Below are 25,107 nucleotides of genomic sequence, written 5' to 3'. Positions count from 1 at the left end.
TGTTGTACCATCTTTAGACTTGAACTATGTTTCAGGCGCAAACTTAACTGTTTGCTTACTTGGGATTAGGAGTTAAATAACCAAGCTTATAAAATTACTTAGTAGCCCTAATATACAATATCCCTAAGTTAAAAAATTATATATATATATATATATATATATATATATATATATATATATATATATATATATATATATATATATATATATATATATATATATATGGGGTGCTTAAGGGTCAAAGCTGTATAACTGAGAGGAGACCTCCACATAGCCTTTAAAGGAATGCGGAGAACCGACCAGGGCTTCTGACCTAATGTCCAATCCTCACCTTCTCGTGGTGCACCCTGTTGGGTATCTACTTGGATACTAAACAAACGAGGATGGGCTGGCAATTTGGGATTTAGCCGACTAAATTGTATTCTTATTGGTTAAACCAAAATAAAAAATGATGGTACAACATGACAAAATTTCATGCCGGCTGGGGCGTCGCCCGGTTAAACAAGGCCCCCGTTGTTTTCGCCAGGGAACCAGGGCGAACAGCGAAAAGTCAGCTACTGGAACAAATCTGAAAACAAACCCCAACTCAATATCACCAGAGTTAAAGATCGGTGCTATCAACGTAAGAAGCCTGAATGGCAAAGAAATGGAGCTAGCTGAGGAATTAGATAAGTACCAGATCGACATAATAGGGGTGACTGAAACAAAAAAGACCAAAACTGGTGAGATCTTTCTGACCAATAAATACAAAATGTTATATTCAGGCAATGACAATCAAGGAAAAGAAGGAGTAGCCATAGTATTCAACACAAAATACGAGGCTAATCTTCTTGAATGGCAGTCAGTCTCAAGTAGAGTAATGTGGGCAAATATGAGAATGGGGAACTGGACAATGAGACTTATTTGTGCCTATGGTCCCACAGAAGGTTCTACTAAGGTAGAAGTGGAGGAATTTTTTGAGGCTTTAGAAAAAGCAACTGACACAATGAAAAAGGAAAAGTTGGTCCTTGTTGGAGATCTAAATAGCAGAGTAGGAAATGACTGTGAGACATACAAAAATATTTTGGGAAAATTTGGAGAAAAGAGCAAAGCTAATAATAATGGCAAATATCTGTTGGATTTCTGCTCAGGACATGGACTGGTTATTACTAACACCATGTTCCAACATAAAAATGTGCACAAATTCACATGGAGAGAAGAGGCTAGGAATAAGAAAAGTCTCATTGACTATGTTATTGTTGATAGTGATGTTTTCTCCCTGGTGCAGGACACCAGAGTGTACAGACGATTTGAAATTGGAAGTGATCACTATTTAGTCTTGAGCAGGATAAAATTGAATTTCATATTGAAAAGAATAACATGTAAGAAAGTTTTAAAGCGAATAAAAGTTGAGCAGCTCTCAGATGTGAACTGTAGACTAAAATACAGAAATATAATTGAAAAGAAAATGAAAGAGTTTGAGAACAGGAATCAAACCTTGGAGATTCAGTGGCAAACTCTGAAGGAAACATTGATTGATTCTGCCAGAGAGGCATGCGGTGAGGTTGTGTGCAAAGATAAAAAAATCAGAACTCCCTGGTGGACACAGGAAGTTAAAGAGGCAGTGAAGGAAAAGAAGAAAGCATATCAAAAGTTCCTGGCAAATAAGTCAGCTTTTACTCTTACAGAATACAGAGACAAATGTAAGAAAGCTAAACAGTGTGTAAAACTAGCTAAACAAAAGTCATGGGAAGACTTTGGCAAGAATATAGAAAATAAATATCAAGAAGGTGGCAAAATATTCTGGAGGTTGTTGAAGAAGCTTAGGAATGGAGGAAAGAGTGCTGTAAAAGGAATTAGAGATGATAAAGGTGAAATGAAAACAGGAGAAAAAGATATCCTTGAAGTATGGAGTAATTACTTTGAAAAACTGCTAAATGAAACAAGCAGTGATGACAGCACAGTGATAAAAAACACTGACCAGGCATGCAGTCAGGAATACATATCCATACTTGAAGTAGAAAAAGCCATCAAAGGCTTGAAATGTGGAAAGGCAGCAGGAGTAGATGATATTCGACCAGAAATGCTGAAGTATGGTGGTATAAGAGTCTTACAGTGGCTGCACTGCATAGTTCAGAAAGCCTGGACAGAGGGACGAATTCCCGATGATTGGAGTAGAGCTCTCATAGTACCCATATATAAAAAGGGAAATAAAACTGAATGTGAGAATTACAGAGGTATTTCCCTACTGAGTGTTCCTGGCAAGATCTATGCAAGTATACTTGAGAAACGGTTGAGAAGAATTGTGGAAGAAAAGCTTGGTGAAGAACAAGCTGGATTCAGGCCAAATAGAGGCTGTCAGGATCAGATCTTCACTTTACGACAAATAGTCGAGAAAGCATGGGAATATAACAAAGATCTGTATTTAAGTTTTGTCGATTTGGAAAAGGCATATGACAAAGTGCCAAGAGAGAAGCTATTCAATACGCTGCAGTTATATGGTGTCAATGGGGCATTACATCAAGCAATACTTAGTCTTTATTTGAGTTGTGAGTCAGCAGTTAGAATTGAAGGAAGTACAGGAAGATGGTTTAATGTTAAATCTGGTGTGAGACAAGGATGTACATTGTCCCCTCTGTTATTCATTATCTATATGGATCACATTATGAAGGAATGTGGTATTAAACCTGATATCAAAATTGGAGATGTTAATGTCAGCTCTTTGCTTTATGCGGATGATGTTATACTTCTAAATAAATCCGCTACAAGTCTGCAAGATTCTCTGACTAAATTGAATAGCTGTTGTAATAGATATGGTATGAAGGTCAGCAATAAAAAGACAAAGACAATGAAAATAGGCAGAATCATTGAAAATGTCAACTGTGTTGTGAATGGAGAACCTGTGGAACAAGTAAAACAGTTCAGCTACTTAGGCACAATTTTTACTGAAGATGGTAAACTAAATATAGAAATAGACAACAGAATCAGCAAAGCTGGTATCGTGGGAAGTCAATTGAATAAATTCATATGGAATAAGAAAGAAATTAGTCGGAACACTAAATTAGCTGTATACAAGACTGTGTTCAAACCAATTTTAACTTATGGATCTGAGAGCTTGGTCAGAAGTAAAACACTTGACCAAAGACTAGAGACTGCAGACATGAGAGTCCTGAGAAAGATTAGAGGCGTGAACAGATGGCATCAATGGCAATATCATATTAAAAATGAGGATATTAGGAAAGAACTTGACATTGTCAGCATCCAGGAATGCATTAGCAGAGCTAATCTCAGATGGTATGGTCACTTAAATAGAATGGGAGAGGAAAGATTAGCAAAACAAGTGTTCTCTGCCAGGTTGGCAGGAAAACGACCCAGAGGAAGACCAAGATATAGGTGGATTGATACAGTACAAAGTGCCTTAGATGATAGAAACATAAGATCTGATAACGTTGGAGTCTTGACAAGTAACAGACTGATTTGGAGGAAAATGGTAGATAGGGAGTTAGTAATGATGTAATTTTTTCATGTAGTACTGTCATATCCTGTACACCCCTTGAGGGTACATGGCAGGAATTTGATGATGATGATGATGATGATATATATATATAGTGTAAAAGACAATTGTGTGGAACATCTAAAAGCTTGGAATGTTCAAGTACTACAAAAGTTTGCCAAATACAGAGCAGGAAATGAGTGTATTGTCATCTGAAAAACTGTGGATAGGACAGTTTTATTGTTATTTTTCAGACTTCAGACTTCCCCACTAATGCTGGATTATCCCAGCATTACGGGAGACGTCTGAAGTTGATGTAAGAGATAGTGAACAGTTAGAGAGAACGCTGTCAATCCGTCGAAGGGCAAAAGGGAGATCATAAGATGGAAATTTGGTGATCTGTATCCTACGTCAAATCCACTAAAAAGTCCTGGAAAAGCAAAATTGTCCATACGAACTTTTCGAAACATTTCCATGGCTTGTATCCAATGATGGATACAATGGATTGATGGTTTTAAGATCCATTAGATCTAGAATAGCAGAATCTACATTAGTAGTCAGGGATTAATTAGTCGGCCTCCGTATGGTCAAGAAATTTATTGTTGATGATCCTGTCCATTATTTTTGAGATAACTATGTGAAGGCGATAGAATAATATTTTAGCTGTTATATTTATTTGTATTTATTGTAATGGACTTATATAGATTTCCTTTCACGCTAGGGTAGATGTCAATGAGTATAATAGATTGTCAAAATAATATAGCATTAGTATTAATTCTATAGCACAGGTTAATTCTTTAGTACAGCGTGAGAAGATACCATCAAGACCAGAAGAAGATTTTTTTTCTTGTTGTTGTTATTGTCAAACTATTCACGATTGTTCTGATATCTTTCTGCTTAGACCACAGGACACATGCTGTGAGTTGGTCTTGGTATAGTGGAAATTGATCTTTGGTAATGCACGCAAAAAAGTAGAGAAATGAATTCAAGGGAAAGCTTTGTTTGTATGTGATGTTACCATGGAGCTATCAGTGTGTGTGTGTGTGTGTGTGTGTGTGTGTGTGTGTGTCAGCATAATAATAATAATTATTATTATTAGTTAAGATAAAAAGCCAAATGGATAGTTTTTCTGGCGCCTTAATAAGGGGATAAACATCCTTTGTTGTTTTATAGCCAGTAAGCGAAACTAAAGATCGATAACTACGATCTGTAAGTTTCATGCCGAAAAACTATCGGCGAAGGCAATTCGAAGTAAAGGTGGTTTTATAGTTTACTGGCTATAAAACAACAAAGGATGTTTATCCCCTTATTTTCTATATTAAGGTGCCAGAAAACTAGCCATTTGGCTTTTTATCTTAACTAAAATATAATTACACCTTTATGGCATTCGTATAGTGAAGGTGTGTAAATTCTTTTCACTAAGCTTTGATATCTTCCAGGTCTACCAACTCATTGATGAGACCCCAATGAGGGTGGAAACCGGTGCGGGGCGGATCTGGCTTTGAGAGGCCCCACTTGGAGATAGGTTTTTGCCTGTCTCTGAGTGGGGCCACCGCTGAGATTATGGCTCTGCTTGGTGGTGGGGTGAGCCTGCCACTGGGTAGAGCCAATGCTGAGAAGTTCTTCTCGGTGACGGGGTGAGCCTGTCATCAAGTGGAACAACGCTGAGTTGGGCGATCTTTCGGGATCGTCTTATTTTTAGAGCCCGCTTCACCTATACATAAGGTTGAAACCTGTCTGGGTAGTGACCTCTCCTCATAATGTAATGACAGTATTACATCTCCTAGGAGCTGTGTTTTACATTATGAGAAAATATCAAGAATAGTGAGGGAGCTTGCTCCACCTTTACTTCGAATTGCCTTCGCCGATAGTTTTTCGGCATGAAACTTATAGATCGTAGTTATCGATCTTTAGTTTCGCTTACTGGCTATAAAACAACAAAAGGATGTTTATCCCCTTATTTTCAATTATTATTATTATTATTATTATTATTATTATTATTATTATTATTATTATTATTATTATTATGCTATTACCAAAGTCAGCATAATCTTTCAGCGTGCCAAAGCTTTGATAATAGTCAGGGATTTCGAGTAGTATAGAGGATAAGGGTCATCGCCTAGTTATTTATTTGTTCAGAGAAGATTTTGATATCTGGAGAGCACAGATTCAGCATTTTATAGTTTTTTTTTTTTATGCTCCACATATGAAAGGTTACAAGTCCTATAACGCAGCTGTTCCAGTTAGAACTGATGACGATGTTGAGGACTGAGTGTGAAAAACAGTATGGGGGCGACAGTGTGTGTTTGTGTGGATGTTGGCCAACTTACAAGTATAGAGGAAAGTGAAGTAATGGTAGTGGCCAGTTCGGCAAAGCAGTGCCAATGAAAATACATATAGATAAGCATAGCACTGAAAGTGACTGAAGGGAGTCTGCGAGAGAGAGAGAGAGAGAGAGAGAGAGAGAGAGAGAGAGAGAGAGAGAGAGAGAGAGAGAGAGATCTCCCTTTTCTCTATATCATCAAGAATTCTTACGGAGCAGTTGGGTGTATCATCCCAAGTGTGAGAACGTGATTAATATATATATATATATATTTTTTGTGTCTGTGTGTGTATTTATTTATACATGTATTTATTAAGCATGTACAAATAAATACAATGTATTTATTTGTACATACTTCTAGGAACGAAATCAAAATTATAGCAATGACAATTAGTTTTATAGCTTCATTTGACAGTTATTAAATGAAAATCACTCACTGGTTGAGAGTGATCCCTCCCCGCTATGAGCGGGGGAATTAAAAAGAAATACGTATATTTTAGGAAATTCTTCTTATTATTATTATTATTATTATTATTATCCTTCACCACGAGACTTGTGTCCATCTGGGATGGCAACGTCATAAATCTTACGAAATACCCAAATTCATATTTATATCAGGATATACACGTAACTAAAAGAAAAATATGTTTAAGGTCTGTTTTATGTTTGTGAGAGAGAAAACCCTGAACACCCGGAGGAACCCCCCCCCCCCAAGAGCCACAGTACGAGACCAATTAATTCAATTCTGAAAATAATAATAATAATAACAACAATTTTTAATCATTTTATAATTTTATAATAATAATAATAATAACAGGTGACATATACTGACTAATCACCACGGTTGCCAAATCGCTATGCGTACCATGAATTTCTCCACTAGCATATAGGATGATTTCAACAAATTCTCTCAACTTATCTTCTCCTGCTCATTCGTTTCTCTCGCCCCCCTCCTTTTTTTAATTAATTTATTATTTCACACATTTATACACAGACACATAACACTACCCACCTGTTTAATAAAGCCAAATTTGATAATCAATTGGACTTACATTTTAATTACCCTATCCTCCAGTCATAATGACTATCTAATTCTGTTCTTTTATATTAATCCACCGATGTTTTTAACCAGCTGATGAAACTAATACTGATAACGGCTATTGCTCATATTTTCTACAGAAAAATCTTTCATTGATATGACAAAATTATTTTTTTGGGGCTTGCTTCTTTCAGTATCCTCCGTTTGTGTACCTGGAAAAGAATCAAGGGAAAATGGTTTTTGCTTCTGGTTTACATTTGAAATTGTTAAAACTCCTCATGCAAAAATTAAATTTCAGGTGAGAAAACCGTTTTTAGAAGTCAAAACACAGTTAAATTATATTTTATGTTAAATATTTCAAATAATAATTAAAGTGATATTTTTAAAATAATATTTTAATTTTATAATACTAATTTAAACAATTTATTTAAAACTATTATTTAGCATAATAGTTTAGTTAAAGGAATAATGTTTATTTTGTTTTTTTGTAAGCTGCTTATTAAATCATCCTTGAAGCATTACACTTGTACCACTTTTATTAATTACACTTCTGCTGCTTCCATAGAACGTGCATAACATTGAAATTAAATTAATTTTTGTCAGGTACAAACTTCAAGTGCCATCGATAAAAAGCATGGGACTAGTTAATGGTACTAGGGTGACCGGTATTGTAGGTATTATTTCTAGACAGGTAAGCATTTTATGAATAATAAGTATAATTACATCCACTAACAATAAAAGTTTGATTAAAAATTCGGTTTGAATTAACATTTTTTTTTTTTTTTACTGAATAATATTCAGTTTGAAAAGGCCATAAAATACTCTACAAAATACAATTGTAAGTTTGTTTAGTCGAGTCATAATAAAATAATGTAATGATATCTTTTATATCATCATTTAATGTCGATTTTGCTCATCAAGTTATTATAATGAAGAAATTTAAGCATTAACTTGCCATAACAAATTATGTAATAGCGCAACCTGCTTAACTAAGTAAGCGTATTCAATAGTCACTTGATATAACCGATCACGTGCCATTTTAGCAGCACAAAGCGATGTTCTAATGAAAATAAATAACCAAGATCCGGAATAGTATTCAGTGATTAATGGAAAAATGCAGAAAAGAAATGAAATCTTCCTTAACTGACCTTGACAGTTAATACTTTCACAAAAGCCATGTTGGTTATATCCTTGTATTGCATAATCTCCTCCCCAGCGTTGTACACAGATAGAAGTGACGTAAATTACTTATAAGTAGCAAACGATGCTATGTTTGGAAATTACAATTTTTTTTTTCGAACCTTCAAATTCTATATTTTTTTGTAAATATGTTAAACTCAATTTAGGCGATGTGTTGTAGATTATTAAAATGTTTTAATCGATTTTATTTCTTTGATTTATTTTTTTTTCAGATGCTTCCCTAAAAATCTTTATTTTCGAATCCATTTAATACTGTTAGTCACTAATAATCGAATGTAAATAAGTGCTTATTTCTCAACATTCGTCTTGCGTGCTAGTTTTTGGTGAAAAATATGTTTATCAATTTTTAATTTAATTTTTAATTGTTTTATTTTAATTTTAATTGTGTTTACTATACGTAGTAAAGAATGCTTTCCGACTTGAGTAAACTCAGTCAATTGTTCGATATGCACTATTTCAAAACATACATGCCGAAGCTCTTGGCAAAGATGTCTCATCAACTTCCCTATGCAATAAGTAAAACTGTCTTTAGAACAAATTTGGGAATATTAGTTCAGACATTCATTTGCATTCTCTAGCTTTTCTCTACCAAGCGCAGCCTTTTGAAGTACTTTCAGAATGTACATAAATAGGACAATTAAAAAATAATAATAAAAAAATGCGCTAAATTTAAGAAAAGTGAAGGATGAATCGATCGACGTGTCAATGTGAAACAATTGACATGCTGATCGATTGTTTATAGATCGAGTTACCGTGCTGAGATGACGATTAAAAAAAAAAAAATCGTATTAAGGTGCGGCAGCTCACGTAACTAAAACAGATACAAATGACAGGGATCAAAATACATTAAATAATAATAATTTAAAAGGCGTCGTGATGGTAAAAATATTGGGGACGACCGAGTTGCACGAATGCTATTTTAAGTCAATTGTATTTGCGTCAGTTCAATTTCAGCCTGCTCATAATGAACGAGGGAGTTCGTGAGATCCCCTTTACACGGAACTCACGAAGAATGGCTACTACGATTACAGCAGCAGGAATAACAGTGGCGACTCGTGGCTTGAAATCGTGGGGGTGCAGCAACTTTCGAAATATACATACACACTGTAAGTACAATGTATACGTGTTTGGATAAAATATCAAAATGATGGTAAAAATTAAAAAAAAAAATTAAACATGAAAAAATATTGTTTATTATCGATAAAATTATACAGTTTAGTATAATTCAAAATTACTTTAAAATAAAATCCATTCCTTTAACTGTAATTAAAGAAATGGATTTACAATTTTTGGACATTACAATTAAATCCTTTAATTGTAATGTCCAAATATTTAAAGAGACGGAGTAAACTCGATAAGCACTACGAACACACTATTACTGGCGCAAACTGCATATAAACAACAGTGGAACTGCGTGAACAGTGCCGCATTACGCTAATAGCTCGCATCTCACTATGACGTGCATATGCTTGCGCGCGTAGCAATATGACACTGTGGTAAACACAGTACTGCTAGCATCCTTCGCCCTCCTACGTACTACAAGATGGATTTTTATTATTTTTTATACAAAATAAGAGAAAGAACTGTATAGGATTGTTGATGATAAAATTAAATATTACAAGCAAATATAAATAAATTAATAAATATATTTATATATCGAGAAAAACTGGGGGTGGGTACTGCAGTGCCCATGCACGAGCCGCCACTGAGTAATAATAAATTGTTTCAAGTGATTTATACAAAAACAGAAACAAGTTATTCGACTACCGACTCGATATATACCGCCTGGTAAGAAAAGCGACCAAATTGAAAGATTTTAGCCTTTGTCTACAATCCGGCGCTACAGGTTCAGCAGCCGCCTCTCATACGTGAACTGATATTAAAAAACAAACAAACAAAACAAATTCCAACTTAAACAAAAATTCCGTGTAGGAAGGGCTCTGGTTTCATGGAGCATAGAAACGCAATTTCTTTCCGAATCGTTGATCATTTGGGGCGTTGGTACTGCACTCAGCAGTGGCCAAATACCCGTAGGTTGGAGTCTTACATAGTTGCCAGCCTCTTCAGTGTGCTAAAACGAGATAAAAATTCTGCAGGACGTATTCGCCAAGTCGTGACGTCCGGTACATTGCGGAAGGCGTTCTACATTTCGAAGTGGGTGGAGTGGCGAAAATTTCTTTGATATGATCTTCACGAAGAATGCAGCAACTGGACAAAAGGCTTCGTTAAGTCCTCCCTATCTTTTTGTTTCGAATGCGTGTGCGTTGGCAGCTTTATGCTGAATTGCGTTTAACAAACTTGGTTAAAGTTGTTCGTTTGTTGAAGTGAACGCTCTTAAATGTAAGACACATTTAGTTCGGGAGAAAAAAAAAACTGTTATGGTGTATCTAAAGAGAAACATGTTGTTGGTTCATTTATATGCATATTACAACTTTTATGAAAATCAAACTGGTTGTCTGCAAGTTGTTAAACATAGCAAGCGATTTCTTGCTTCTTATGGGAAATGGTTTATGGAGTGAACTTAACGAGATGTTATCATAGGTGCGATGGTAAGAGCACACGAGATCAACGCGATAGAAAAAAAAAAAAAAACCAAGACACTCTCAGAGAGATTACATAAACTGATATAAACAGATAGGAGAGAGAAAAAGAGAGAGAGAGAGAGAGAGAGAGAGAGAGAGAGAGAGAGAGCTGATCGATGTTATACGTTTCCTTGTGTAGTCAGTGGATTCTCTAAAACAGGAATTCAGGACTTCCACAACTATAGTCTTAAACCAAGACATTAAATGCTAAACTTATAGCTTTAGTTTATATGAAAGGCCTGCTTCCAACTTATTAAAACATTTCTCGACTGGACAGTCAGAAAGTTGTAGCATGACCCGACGAATCACTCTTCAAATGAGATGGATACGTTTAGGTAAATTTGACAACTACCATGAGAACTTCAGTTCTTAGAGTGCATCATCTTGTCTGTGAACGTGGTGTCCATAATGTTCTGTGTCATGAAGTTTCTCTTGGTTTAGACCAGAATCTCAGTGAAAAAAAAGAAAAGAAAAAAAAAGACATCGAACGTTATATTGACTTTTTATGAAATTCAGAATTTCATATAGCCATTGTAAGAACTACTATTCAGTTGGATATCCAGCTGATAATATACCATGGGTTGAGGAAGTTGGAGCACAAAGATTATACTGGCCAGCAGTAGAGAACCTCAATACGAATTCTGCACTTTTGTGACGGGTGATTAACGTTGGCTGAGGGAGACACTAATACGTAGGGACAGATTTAAGATTGCTGTGGCCCCTAAGTTATAACTTAAAAGAGGCCCTCTAATTAGTAAATTTTGTTATCTTTACTGAGACACAGAGGCCCCCTTGTAACGTGAGGCCTTAAGCTGAAGTCTGTCTAGCTTATGAATAAATCCAGTCCAATATGTAATCACTTCGCTACAGGAATCGACTGTCATTTTAGTGGAAAAAATATGACAAAATCCATGTCTGTTTATCGGCATTCAATGGACACTCTGCCATAAGAACGGCATCGGTTATCTTGACCAAAGATGCGATCATATATTGAAGTGTGTGAAAATAAGTGGTTTGTGAAGCACTTAATTTTTGTAATGTAAAGTGGTTTTATGCCTGACGGAACGTTGCCTGAAAGCTCGATCTAAAATGTTCTATAGGATTTAAGTCTGGCAACTGGGATGGACATGGCAGACAGGACACCTCACCGTCATGTTCCGCAAACCACTTGACGACTACATTTGCTCTATGAAAGGGAGTATTATCCTATTGAAACGTGGCTGGCTGCGTAGGAGTAAAGTGTGTCAACATGGGATGAAGATGATCACTTATGATTGAAAGATAACGTGCAGCATCCGCTTTGCCTTCCAATACAACAAGTGGACCCAAACCATGCCTTGAGAATGCGCCCCAGACTATTACAGAGCCACCAAAACCTTTCACAGTTGGAAACAAGCACTCTTGCCAGTAAGCTTTCTTCGGCTGACGCCACACACAACTTTCGTGCGTTTACACCAAAAAAGTGTGAACGTGGATTCATCGGACCATATCGCATCTCTCCACTGTTGTGTAGTCCACTACCTGTGATCTTTGCATCATTGGACGCGACGACGTGCGTTGATGGGAAAATGCTTGTGTAAGGCAATCCGATCATAATATCCAACTCTGTGTAGTTCCTGGCACAGAGTTTTTATTGAAATGGGTTTCTCACGACCGGTGTGGAATTTTTCACACAATTGCTCAGCAGTAACCCGCTTATTTTTCGTGGTACAGCGCACTAATGCTCGAACGTCCTCTTGCAGTAAGCGCTCTTGTCCACTATTGCATTTCGCTGATGATGTTTGTCCTGTCGACTGCCATGCTGACATAACCTTAGACACTGTTCCTCGATTCATGTATAATTGCGGCTGTTCTGGTCACAGATTCGCCTGCCAGGCTGGCTCCAACAATCACGCCCCTTTCAAAGTCACTGGATCCTCTCTGGATTCCATTCTAACATAAATGGCGGTAGGCCTCCGTTTGCCTTTATACACACGTCCCTAGGAATGTCGGGAGTATATTTGCATATCACCTGCATCTGTGTTTGGTGCATCGTAGACGCTGCATTTCAACTACCGATAAGGCGACCCAATAACTCAGTGTTTCCATTTTTTGTCCATTTCCTGTATAATCATTATTATCATCATCATCTTCTTCTTCTTTTGATGGTTCACCTTCTTCGTCATTTTCTTCCTTTAAGGGAAGAAAATCCACTCGAAATTAACAGAATCATTGACTCATTACCGCATGCTACATGCATATTGGAAAGCACACATTTAAAATAATTAAATCGTTTAAATAAAGTAGCCACATTTTATTCTTCCGCTGCCCACTACCTAACTGGATTAAAGCAGCAAATAGTACTGCATTTGTGTGTGTGTGTGTGTGTGTGTGTGTGTGTGTGTGTGTGTGTGTGTGTGTGTGTGTGTGTGTGTGTGTGTGTGTGTGTGTGTGTGTGTGTGTGTGTGTGTGTGTGTGTGTGTGTGTGTGTGTGTGCAAAACTGCTACATATACATAGTTTAATTAGGGAAGATCGGTGACATTACAGAAATAGAAGGAATATATTTGCGAAAGTATCGTTCCTATAATCTAATAAAAATTATTGTTATTTATGATTTTGGCACAGGCAAGTAGGAGTTTCTTCATACCCGTTTTTTATTTTTATTTTTATTTTTATTTTTTTAAGAGGGTGCTTATAATCTTAGAACTCAGAAAAATGAACCGCAGAACCTCACTATTTCAGACAATCGTATATACTAGTTTACGTTTAGAAGAACACGAGATGGCCGAAGTTGTCTACTGTATATTCTCACACTAAAAGTTTCTAAATCTTCTGTCGCTGCGAACTCAACTATAGGTGGCGATTAAGAGTGAATCCAGCTGCTCACCGATTTCCAAAAGTGTGTTAGGGCTAAAGAATTCTGCTTATTATTATTATTATTATATGACACCTCCAAAGAGTCCAAGGATTCATCGAGGAAGGGCACACTACAACTCTCCGTCGCCACTACTTAATCCACTAACTACATGGAACTCCACTACCATCTACAAAGAACGCCATCTACTGGCCGCCGCCACCACCACCATTAGTATTTTTTGCCTTTAAATTGCGTGAGTTCTCACGGCCGATTTACCTGTACGCGGGAAGAAAAATTCGAGTTTCCGTGAGCAACCCTGCTACTCCGGTATGAGATTGGCTAACTCATGTTCAAATGAAAAAAAAAAAAAAAAAAAAAAAAAAAATTAAATATACCTCTCGTCATATTCGCTTTGGAAAATAAAACGAATTAGAGGATTTATTTATTTTTTTATTATTTTTATATGATATCATCATCAAATTCCTGATATGTCTTTTCAAGTGGTGTGTAAGATTGCATTAGTTTTCCCGCTAATATTACGTTATTACTGGTTCTTATCAAGAATTTCCATCTAGATTGGTCTTGTTATCTGTACTATACTTTCAGAATTTTTATATTTATATGTAACTTTTATTTTCATGTATAATTTTTTCTATTTTGTTTTTATATATAAACAATTTTAGAAAAGGTCCACTATACATATTTAGATACTAAGGTGTTATCTTTCTTGATGACTCAATTAAGAAGGATATCTTAATCCCTCTTCAACTTGGTCATAAATAATGTTGCATTTTCCCCCCTCCCCACCCAATCGTGCTACGACGACACAGAATTTTATAGTCAAAACCGAAATGAAAACTTTCTGCAAATACCTCAGATTTTATCTTTAAAATATGAGATCGGTTCATTTTTTTATAGTTTTTATAGTATCACTTTAATAACTGAAAATAATAACATAATAACTATATTCTCTTCATATTCAGAAATGTTTTTTTTTTAATTTTAAATTATATTAAAGTTATGCATTTATAATATTTAAAAAAATTCTGGAAATGCATTGACTTCTTAATATAACACAGTTTCACACACACACACACGCGCCTTTTTTTTTTCTAGTCAAAGTTTTCCACCACCCCCTTTTTTTTTTCCAAAATCACATAAGAATGACCTTGTTAGGAAAGAACGTTTGAGCACCAGGATGACGTCATTTCATATTTTATAATTTTTGCATTTGCTTCAAAAATATAATTCACAAGCAGTGACATAAGCATTGAGGGAACAAGTTCACTCTGATACTTTTCAAATAGAGTTTATCAAATAGAGAATGCAAAGCATGAGCAGTAATCATTACTTTCCGTAGGAGGCAGATTTTAGTCCCGATCCATTCTACGTGACACATGAAAGGCGTCAAGCTGTAGATTTTATGTTTCCTCATCTTTATTCGAAGGTTCTGTTCATGACCAAAGCACCTGCTTTTAAGCCTAAAAATGCTGTTTTGTTTCGTCCTTTCAGTCAAAATGTAAGTTCAATTGCGACTATTTCTCTAACAGTTTTATTTTGATTGCTTATTTATAAGGTAAAACAAATTTCCAATGCATAAAATTAATCTCAGTAATGCAGTAATCTCTCTCTCTCTTTTTCTCATTCCCGTAGGCACATATTAGCTATTAGATCAATTTAGAAATATAAATACATGCTAACTCAATTTTTTTGTTTTTCTGTAGGTCTGGATCATCCTGGCTTTAACTTTCCCTGCAGGGGCGACTATATATTTCTGGGTAATTATAATCTTGACGAAAGTGAAATCTCTTAAGCGACCATCGTTTGGCTCGGTTTTCTGGATTTTGTTCTGTGCCATATTTTCCAAAGGTGTGCAACAGTTTATTGCACGCGTATTAAATTGTATTTGTTTAACAGCTGTCTAAATGCCAGTCTTCCCATAACTGCAACAACTCCCAAAACTGCAACAAGGAACCGATTGTCGTTATGGAAAATATAATATTAATAATAATTTTAATATATTTTATTGTTTTTATTGACCTCTGAAATATTTTACATATGTATAATAATCATCTTGAGTAACATTCCGACGTGTTCTTTTACAAAGTCGAGGGCGGGCTGAACTATGATTGATTAAAGTTTTTAAAAATGTACTCTTTTTTTATGAATCCGATCTGTCATTTTTAATTAAATTAATTAGTAATTAAGGAAGTTAATCAAATATATCTTAAGATATATCAATCAAAGATTATCAATAATAATGTTTTTTTTTACGATGACATACTATATATATAAGCAATTAAAATATTTTTATTTATTTATTTTAGTTGGTACAAATTTATGACCATTAATATTTTGTTAGCTGAAACAAATAACATAATTAGAATACTAATTACTGTCCGCGCGGTTAGCCTAGTGGCTTTGTGCTTCGCAACCATATGCCTGGGGAAGGAGTGTCCTAGGTTCGATTCCCGTCGACGACGTCAGGACCTTAAGGATCTTCCTCAGCTATAGCCAAGTTAGCCAGTCTTGGGCGTGGACAGCAGGGTTTTTTCCCGCCAGTTTACCTGGGGTTTTTCATACCGTAAGCAAGTAAACTGGCCACGTGAACACACACGGATTACAGTCAGGAATACTGACCCACCCATAGACCTGATTCGTCAGCTATGCCGGTCGAGATCCCGGATAAAATTTAGGGGGATTGAGATAGTGCCTTCCCTTAAATGGGACTCACGGCCGTTGTATCATCATACGAAACTAACTGACTAGTACTAGCTAGTTAGTTAGTACTAATAACTAGAACTAAAAATTAGTACTAATAACTAACTAGTACTATGAAAATCAGAATATACTCTTAAAAAGAGACATAGAGAGAGAGTAGGATACCATATGCTAGATACACACACCGAATTAGAAACCTTCATCTCGAATTAAGTACATTTTGTTTGACATAGATTCCACAAGGTGCTGGATTGCATCTACGCTTACAATATATCAGGCATTCACCAGCACCAAACAATCCTTTAACTGTCTCAATGATGGAAGAGGACTTCGTTCCCGGATATGTTTTTCTAACATGGTACATTCTCGGAGTTCAGATTGTGATGGCCAGGAAAGATGATGAAAGTCGCTGTAATGCTCGCTGAACCACTGGTGAACAATTCTTGCGAGACGGACAGTAACATTGTCGTCCATGAAACAACCGTCGCCTACTGGATAAAAAGTCAACACTGCAGGATGGATTTGGTCGGCAACAATGTTCCGATATTCCTTGGAGGACGCTCGATCTTCAGTAATATCAGGGAACTCGTTCCGTACCAACAGAACATGCCCCAGACCATGACACCACTTCCAGAACCTTAAGTTGTGTTCATAAGGCAAACTTGCTTCATTGCTTCGTGGAGCTCCTGCCAAACCTTCTGCCTACTGCGAATCGTCGGACCACATGACTTTTTCTTTTTTTTCCCAGTCTTCCAGTGTCCAGCCACGGTGATCCTGACGCCCACTGTACCGAACTTTCTGGTTCTTCGCAGAAATCAGTGGTTTCCGTATAGGCATGCGACTGCCAATACCGATCCGTACAAGCCTTCTCAGACCACGGCGATCTCGTTCCTGACAGACTGTCTTAAGATCACAATTACTCCTCTTAGACAAGCAAGCGAGTTATTTTTCCAATGATTAAACACCCGAGATATTTCGCCTTTTGAGACACCAGTCTGCTCTGTAGTTTTCAAAATCATGTCTCCAGCTAGACGGACACCCACGATAAGCCCTTTTTTCAAACTCCGAAAGATCCTTTATACTTTTCCTATTGATCAACACTATTAACGATTACTAACAGCAGCATTCTTAAATAATTGCATAGAACACGTGGTGACGCACATGAATTATTTTGCATATAGGCTGCGTAAATGACGTTGACGTATATCTGCATAAAGTTTTCTAATTCAGTGGCCCGTATGTGTACATCTGGATTGTATGACGTTAACAGCAAAGAATGATCTGAAGGTAGAAAGTAATATATGATTCTAGTATATTAATATATTACATAATGTTTTTAATTTTAAATATGTCTTATTAGAAAAGTTATTTGAAGAAAAAAAACTCTGCCCTCAAATGGACAAAAGAAGAAAATTAATCTTACACGAACTAGAAATTCTTGGTATTTTAAAGCATTCGTTCTACTTGAAAACCCATAATTTTGGTTCATACTGTGTTCTGTATCTAAATGAGCACTAAAAACCTTTAAATCAGTTTAGAATGAAGGAAAGAATGACAGGTATGTATTCTTTCCTAGAGTACAAAAAACAGAACTTGTATTTGTCAGTAATTTTCATATATGAAAATAAATGTAAATGATTTAAAAGATGACAAATTTAACTAAGTAGAATGTCTGGTTTACAAGAGAAAAAAAAAGAGTGGGGGGGGGGCTTATTGACGTATCATATAATAAAAATATAACCAGCATTTTTCCATTTAAATATGCTTAAGTCCCTTAAATCTTAAGTCATAAGGGTATTAAGAATCCAGTAGCAATTTTATTTTGATTTATTTTTGTACTTATGGGCTTGTACTTATTTTGTAATTTTGAATTACCAACATTTAATATTAAAAAAATCTTTTTAAAAGGGATGCGTACACATTCATTTTCTGTTTATTATTTATTATTTTTAAATTAATGATACTTTCAGTTAAATATTGCAAATGTGATTAGTATGGAATATTTTTCAATGCAAATAAGACTGAACCATTATTACTTAGTGATAAAAATTCTCTCCTTTATTTTTTTTTAAAATCTTCTTCTTGGTTCGCTTTTCAGAAATTAAAATACCTTTTAGAAGCGATTCCTTAAGGATTCTTTTATGCTGCTGGTGGATAATGGGGATTATCGTATTATCAGCGTACAGCGGATCGCTTCATGCATTTCTGGGGGTGCCCGATAAGGAGAGTCCAATAGAAACCACCTTGCAACTCTCTGAAGCCGTTCAGAAGGACACCATAAAATTCGGAACTATACTCGATACTGCAATTGAAAAGAGATTCAAGGTAAGAGACCAAGTACGAGCTTAGCATAACTGTTAGAAAATTTGCAAGTATTGTTGGAAGTTTTCCGGTTCTTAGTTCAGTCTCCTTGTTGTTGCTATTTAGACCCGTATAGAAGAGAAAACGCCTACATCATTCTTACGACAATCTCACCAAGAAAGGCTGTAGTGGCATATTAGTAGTAGCATATTAGTACAGTAATCTGTAGCATATTAGTACTGTGGATGGACTATGGGTTAAAGATTAGGAACCTTTCTCTAGAGACATTGAGCTTTATCAGCATACTTGAGGCCTCCAGTATACAGTGTGGTGGTCTCGCGCAGGGTGAGGAAAATCATCGGCTATCTAATGACATTCGCAAACATCGATGTCACAATGGGATTTAAAAGCACATCCTACAGGTAGGATTGCAGAAATACTATCGGACAACCAGCAGGGGCGCGCCAGTAGTGTCCAGTGCCTGTGTGCAAAACTTTAGTTGGCGCCCCTATCCCCCTCCTCCCAATAAAAAATCACTTTAAAAAAACGTTTTTTTTTTTTTTAGTATTTCCTCTTCTTTGGCGCCTTTACTATCCTGGCGCCTGTGTGCGTCGCACATATTGCACATATGGCCGGCGCGCCCCTGACAACCAGGTAGGGACAGGTTGACATCACTCATTTAAGGACATATACATGGAAGAGTTCAGAGAAAATCAAGCAATAGCACTCGACATTTTCAGGGATTAACAGGTCTGGAGTAAAACTTTTATTTAAGAACAGTCGTCATTCGACTATAAAACGAAGTTTTATAGTCGAATTTCGCTATAAAACTGTGTTTTATAGCGAAATTCTTTTCCAGTCATTCATTGGATACTGTATGAGTGAGCTTTAATTGGGACTTTATCAGCTCTGATACATCGAAACATTTGGGACAGTTGATCTCGAACCATACAGCTTTAAGAGCAAATGGATTCTGTTCTTAGATTTTTCAGTCATATCAAAAAACTAATCATAGCGGCGTTACTGCATGTTGACTTTATGCCTTTCTTCAGATTTCAGGATAACTTCATTGATTATTTGAAAGAACCACTTCAATTATCTCAAATTTTGGCCATAATTTTGCTGAAGGCATTGCACTTCTTTTTACATTCTTAACCAACAAACCTTAGATTATCCAAATACTTGTAAACTTAAAATGAAATCTGTCTTAAATTCAGAGCATGTAATTCCCCGTTTTACTGCAACTAAAAACATAATCATGACTCTCTCTCTCTCTCTCTCCCACTTTTTTTACCTTCATTTATCAATGATTCCTTTACTCTCAAGATCTTCAGAAGAAAATCAGACAAATATTTCCTCGAACCTCTCCCGTCAGATCATATCTATAGCTTTTCTTCCAAAAACTCAGCCTTGTACCTCTCTCTCTCTCTCACCTGAACAACTGCTTCCCTTGCAAAAATCCGCAATCTGCCATTCCTTAGAATATTATGTGTATTTTTTTCCAGTTATGGCCTATTATGACTGATTTTATCAGAAGGACAATTTCAGCAATCAACCTGGTGTATGCAATATCGAGCTCAGTGCTACCACAACACTGGAGAACGAAACTCAAGTGAATAAGGAGGAAGTACTGAAGCCTGCTGCATAAACTAAATATGAATCGGCTGTAGGGTTAGTGTTCAGCAGAATTGGCTGTATGCCTTTGACCTGGCTGCATAACTTGAGTCTCAGCACAGAGAAGATTCTTCAGGAGTGGAAAGGATGTATGAGAATTGCACAAAGGTACTGCCAAGACTAATACGTGTAACTATTGACGATTCACTATCTCGGGAGTAGTGATGGTGGTGATTCTGAAAAAGTTAGAGATGGTAAAGAGCGCATATACGTGTGTGTGTGTGTGTGTGGCTTCCACCTACGACTGTTTTTGTGTAAACCAGTCGTAGGTGGAATAAAAAAGTCGTAGGAATAAAAAACTCAAAAATATGTAAAATTAATAAAAATAGAAAAATATTATTCCACCCATGGTACTAATGTATCATAAAACCTATGGTACATTAGTACCATGAGTGGAATAATATTTTTCTATTTTTATTAATTTTACATATTTTTGAGTTTTTTATTTATTTTTACATACTCCGGAAATTCCGCTCTAGAGACCAAATATGGAATTTTTCAAGCCAATTCAGTCCTCCAATATACCAATCTATGAAATTCATTTCAAACATCCACAAACATCCATACCCACAACGGGATTCGAACCCGAGCAGCCTCTTAGTTACGCTTACGTAAACGACTCGGCCAACCAGATAGGCATCTGTGCAAATTATATAGATTCACTGTCAACGAGAGTTGACAGTGAATCTATATAATTTGCAAAGACCAGTGTGCGTTTACTAAGGAAAGGTCATGTTGAACTTTCTCATATTTTATAATAATGTTTTAATAATAATTGATATGCTACTATAATTAAGTCAGACAAGGTGAGCGGATACGCCGTGATGCTTTTGTACTTTACTAAGACTTTTGATAGGATACAACGTGGAACGCTGTTACACAAGTTGGATATAGAATTGGATTATAAACTATTAGTTTCGATAAAATGGTGACTGTTGGATGAAAGTTGATTTGGATAAATGGATGGCAAAAACTGCCGTATGGGGGATGCGAGTCTGCAAGAATTAAGGTGACCAGTGGTCTACCCCAGGGATCAATTCTTGGTCCATTGCTGTTCAATCTTTACATTAATCACATTGAGAGGGATTAAACAGGATACATACAGCGATTTGATTATGAAAAGAGAGGCAGGATAATCAAGAATGTGACTGAAATGATGTACTTGCAGAATGATTTGAATAAGCTGGAATTGTGGGCATGTGAAAATGGCTACAAGTTCAGTTATTCAGTTTGGTGTAATGAGATATTCAATGTTATATTATATTGATGAGATTATGCTAGAGTAAGTAGATAGAAAGTGAAGTTAATGGCCATATAGCAAATAGAGCACAGAAGATAATTGCAATGCTGAAATGTGGCATGTTAGGATAAGGAAATCATTTTGTCCTTTTACGAGGCTTTGATGGGACTTCAACTGGACTACTGTGCGTAGATCTGGTCTTCTGGTTTGTGAGGTGATGCAGATACGAGTACAGTAGAGAGGGTACAAAGGGGAGTGTTAAAGATGATATCGGGACTGTGGAATACTGATTATGAAAACTGATTGAGAATTTGCAGAATTGCAGACAGAAGAGTGATAAGATAAGAGACCTACAAACTTCTGAAAGAATCATGTAATATATCAGTAAAGGGAGTTTTTAATTTGAGAAAAGATGAGGAAAGGAGAAGAGGATATCCTTGGAAGTTGAGAAGTTGAAGTTGAGAATGAAAAATGCATGGTTAGATGAATTGTCTTTGGAGCTCAGGAGTGCGGGCAGTGTGAATGAATTCAAAAGAAAGTATGGCAGATGGTGAGAGTGATATGTGGCTTCCCTGGAAATCCCTTGTAATAATAATAATAATAATAATAATAATAATAATAATATATATATATATATATATATATATATATATATTATGCATATTTCAGTTTAGTGATTTAATAAGAAATTTCGCTTTGTTGATAGATTTTAAAGTAGTACTTTAAGTTCTGTCACCAGTTTATTAGTTTTTCACTAACTTCATTATAGGGATATGTCTATCATGATTTAGCAATCAGTATTACAGGAAGACCAAACATAAGATAACATATGTAGAAAAAATCCTTTATTATCATACAAGGACGATATATAATATACGCAAAAGGCCTTTCAAGAGCAGTTAGTATAATTTTGTTCTTTAGCAAAAACCGTAACCTAGACGGGAGTTTACATTCCATCTAGGTTACGGGATTGACCCTATTTTCTTAGCATTAATTAATTTTATAATAAGCCAAGGCTTAATGACAGACCATTGATCCTTTTAACACATAAAGGAGGTTGCGTGAAGTGAGATGAGATTATGTTGACAAAGAAGGACAACTGTTAAATTTACGACAGTACTAAAATTTAGTTATTGTATATTTTAATTAAGAAGTTATTTTATATTCAAGAATTTCTTTAAATTAAATCTAATTTTGTTTATTATTTTGTTAAAGACTGCTGAAAGGGATTTGATGCAGCCTTTCCGGCAGCGAATACTTCGAGGTGAATCTTCGCCAGCAGACAACATCACTCATGGTTTGCAAAAGGTTCTCGAACAAAACTATGCTTTCATATTCGACGAGACCGGGATGGAGTTGGAATCCCAAACTCTGGGAAGGAAAAAATTCTGGAAATCGAAAGACCACTTTTTCAGCAAAATCACAGCTTTTGCTTTGTACAAAGCTCATCCTTGCAATGAAATATTCGACGACATGTAAGTGAAGTAATTGCTTTCATAATTTCCACCTCGACTTTGAAAAAATGAATTTTTAAGGTAAAGATGAAAACATAGCTACACTTTATATAAAAAAAAAGAAGGTACACATTTCATAAATGCCATTTTAAAACATATATTTTATACGTACATATTTTATATACCCAATGTGTTCTCAATGAAAATTAACTCAAAATGTAAGTAATTTATGCAAATACGATAAAACTTAGGGCTAGTAAAAAAAAACTTGAACGATATATCGTTTAAATTTATCTACGACAACATCGAAATTGATTTGCTTTAGGAAGAGGACATAAGATACCTGCTTCCACGATAGTTTCAAGATGGCGGTGTTCCATTGAGGGCTAGAATTTTTTGCGCTTGAGTGTTAGCCATTGCAGTACTAAATGTCTATAGAGATTAGTAAAGTCATCGGTAAGAAATGGTGGTGTATTCGTTCTTATATGAGTTTATGAGGAGGTAGTTCACTGTGCTAGACTGAATTGTCCGTGCATGCAGTTATTGCTATAGCAGCTGAAACAGTAAACAATACAAAAATAGAAAATTACATACGCAATAAAAACACACACCAAGTACCCCCAAAACCAATAGGAAAGTGCATTAACTATTAACCCTCTTCGAGAAAAAAAAAAAAGCGTTCCCACTAATGAGACCTCAATAAAGATCAAAACCTGTCTAGCAGTGACTCTTTCCACAATCCATGGCAGGATACAAAGGAAATGTATAAAGTCCGAAAGGAAGTGTACTTTGCATTATGGGATACTAGGGCAATTTGGTGAGAATCCATCTACCTAAATATCTAAGTAGCCCGTGAAAATACTTCGCGCACAATACTGTGAGTGATATGTGGTCAAAGTATTTTGACCACATATCAAACGGTCACAGGTCACACGTCAAAATACTTTGCTATGCTCACGATTGGATAAAAGATTAAAACAAGAATATGATTTCCTGTCCAGTAGAAGTACGTATACTTTACAGTTGCAACTACTTTCTAAAAAGCCTACGTTTTCTGAGAGACTGACTTGTAGATGAAAGTCAGTCTTGCTTATCGTCGGAATACATTCAAGAGAGCATATTCAAATAGTTCTCTTCTGTGAGAAATCACAATGTAGCATTAAGTGCATATTTTCAAACACTACACAGATATCCATCTTTTTTTTTTTTTTTAAAAAAAAGGTAAAAAACACTGAGGTTTCTCTAAAAATGAAATGTAAAATCTCCCTAAAGTATTAAATGCGAAACAAGAGTAATAAACTGCTTTCAAATAGCAAATAAGTCAAGAATGCAAATTGAGTACAAAAAGATCAGCATACAACATATAATACATGTTGCATATTAGTAGACAACATGTATTATAGAACTTATAATACATTTTGTATGCTGATATGCTCATATAGGATTTATAATCTTTCCTGTATATTCACATATGAACAGTTGTCAATCCATAAGCATATCAGTGCCATTTCAACGACACTTAATTTTTTTTTCCTCCTTCAGGAGTAGAAAAGTGATTGAAGCAGGATTGTTCGATAAATGGATTCGGGATGACGAATATAAAAGGAGAAATTCAAGCCTTATATATGATGAAGAAGAAGAAATAAAGGTTCTCCAAGTGAAAGATTTGCAGGCCACTTTCTTTTTGCTGCTGATTGGTTACTCGACGTCCATTCTAATACTTATGTTAGAAATATTAATAACGCTGTTCATGAAACAGTATATCTCACTGTATCCTCTATCTTAGTATACGAGTCAGTGCTGTTCTGACCTTTATTTCAATTATGCTTGCTGTGAAAACGTAACCTGTAGCTCCTTATGTATTAAGGAAAACTTATTTAAATACGTAATCATTGGAAAGTATATTTGCTTGGCATGTGCTAATAAGTAACCGCAACCATTCATGATTCCCAGACTCAGGTAGAACTAGAAAATCTTATTTTAAGCAATGCAATGCAACGAGCAGTCAAATCTTCAACGTATTGTTTCCAAATATGGGTGTTGAGCCCATATTTGGTTCCGATATCGTTTCATCCTAGATAGATGTTCTCGATTTCGAAAATATTTAATGTATTTCGTCGTTTCAAATGTCGTAGTAGTAAACCCCCCCCCACACACACACACAACACATTCAGCTTAGGTTATACACTATGACTCAGTAACGTTATCAAGAGCAAAAGGCGACAAGGCGCGACAGCAAATTTGTTCTGCTGTCAGAATGTCAC

At 35.8% G+C, this 25,107-nt stretch overlaps 1 protein-coding gene across 1 annotated transcript in view; it reads left to right on the top strand.

The window, feature by feature from the left end:
- LOC150108521 (glutamate receptor ionotropic, delta-2-like) overlaps positions 1-24,629 on the top strand; it is a 57,111-nt gene extending 32,482 nt beyond the window's left edge. Inside the window, exons 3-7 of the mRNA XM_090390478.1 lie at positions 14,814-14,972; positions 15,178-15,322; positions 18,273-18,499; positions 22,605-22,864; positions 24,386-24,629. Coding sequence (XP_090246604.1) covers positions 14,814-14,972; positions 15,178-15,322; positions 18,273-18,499; positions 22,605-22,864; positions 24,386-24,629 — 1,035 coding nt within the window. The remainder of the gene's footprint in view (positions 1-14,813; positions 14,973-15,177; positions 15,323-18,272; positions 18,500-22,604; positions 22,865-24,385) is intronic.
- Positions 24,630-25,107: the final 478 nt, after the last annotated feature.

This window comes from Typopeltis vanoorti, chromosome 3, assembly GCF_054136105.1.
Source record: "Typopeltis vanoorti isolate ZY-2024b chromosome 3, IOZ_Tvanoo_1.0, whole genome shotgun sequence".
NCBI classification, from domain to species: Eukaryota; Metazoa; Arthropoda; class Arachnida; order Uropygi; family Thelyphonidae; genus Typopeltis; species Typopeltis vanoorti.
Note: the sequence above shows the minus strand (reverse complement) of the source record. Positions and strands in the feature narration are given on the sequence as shown.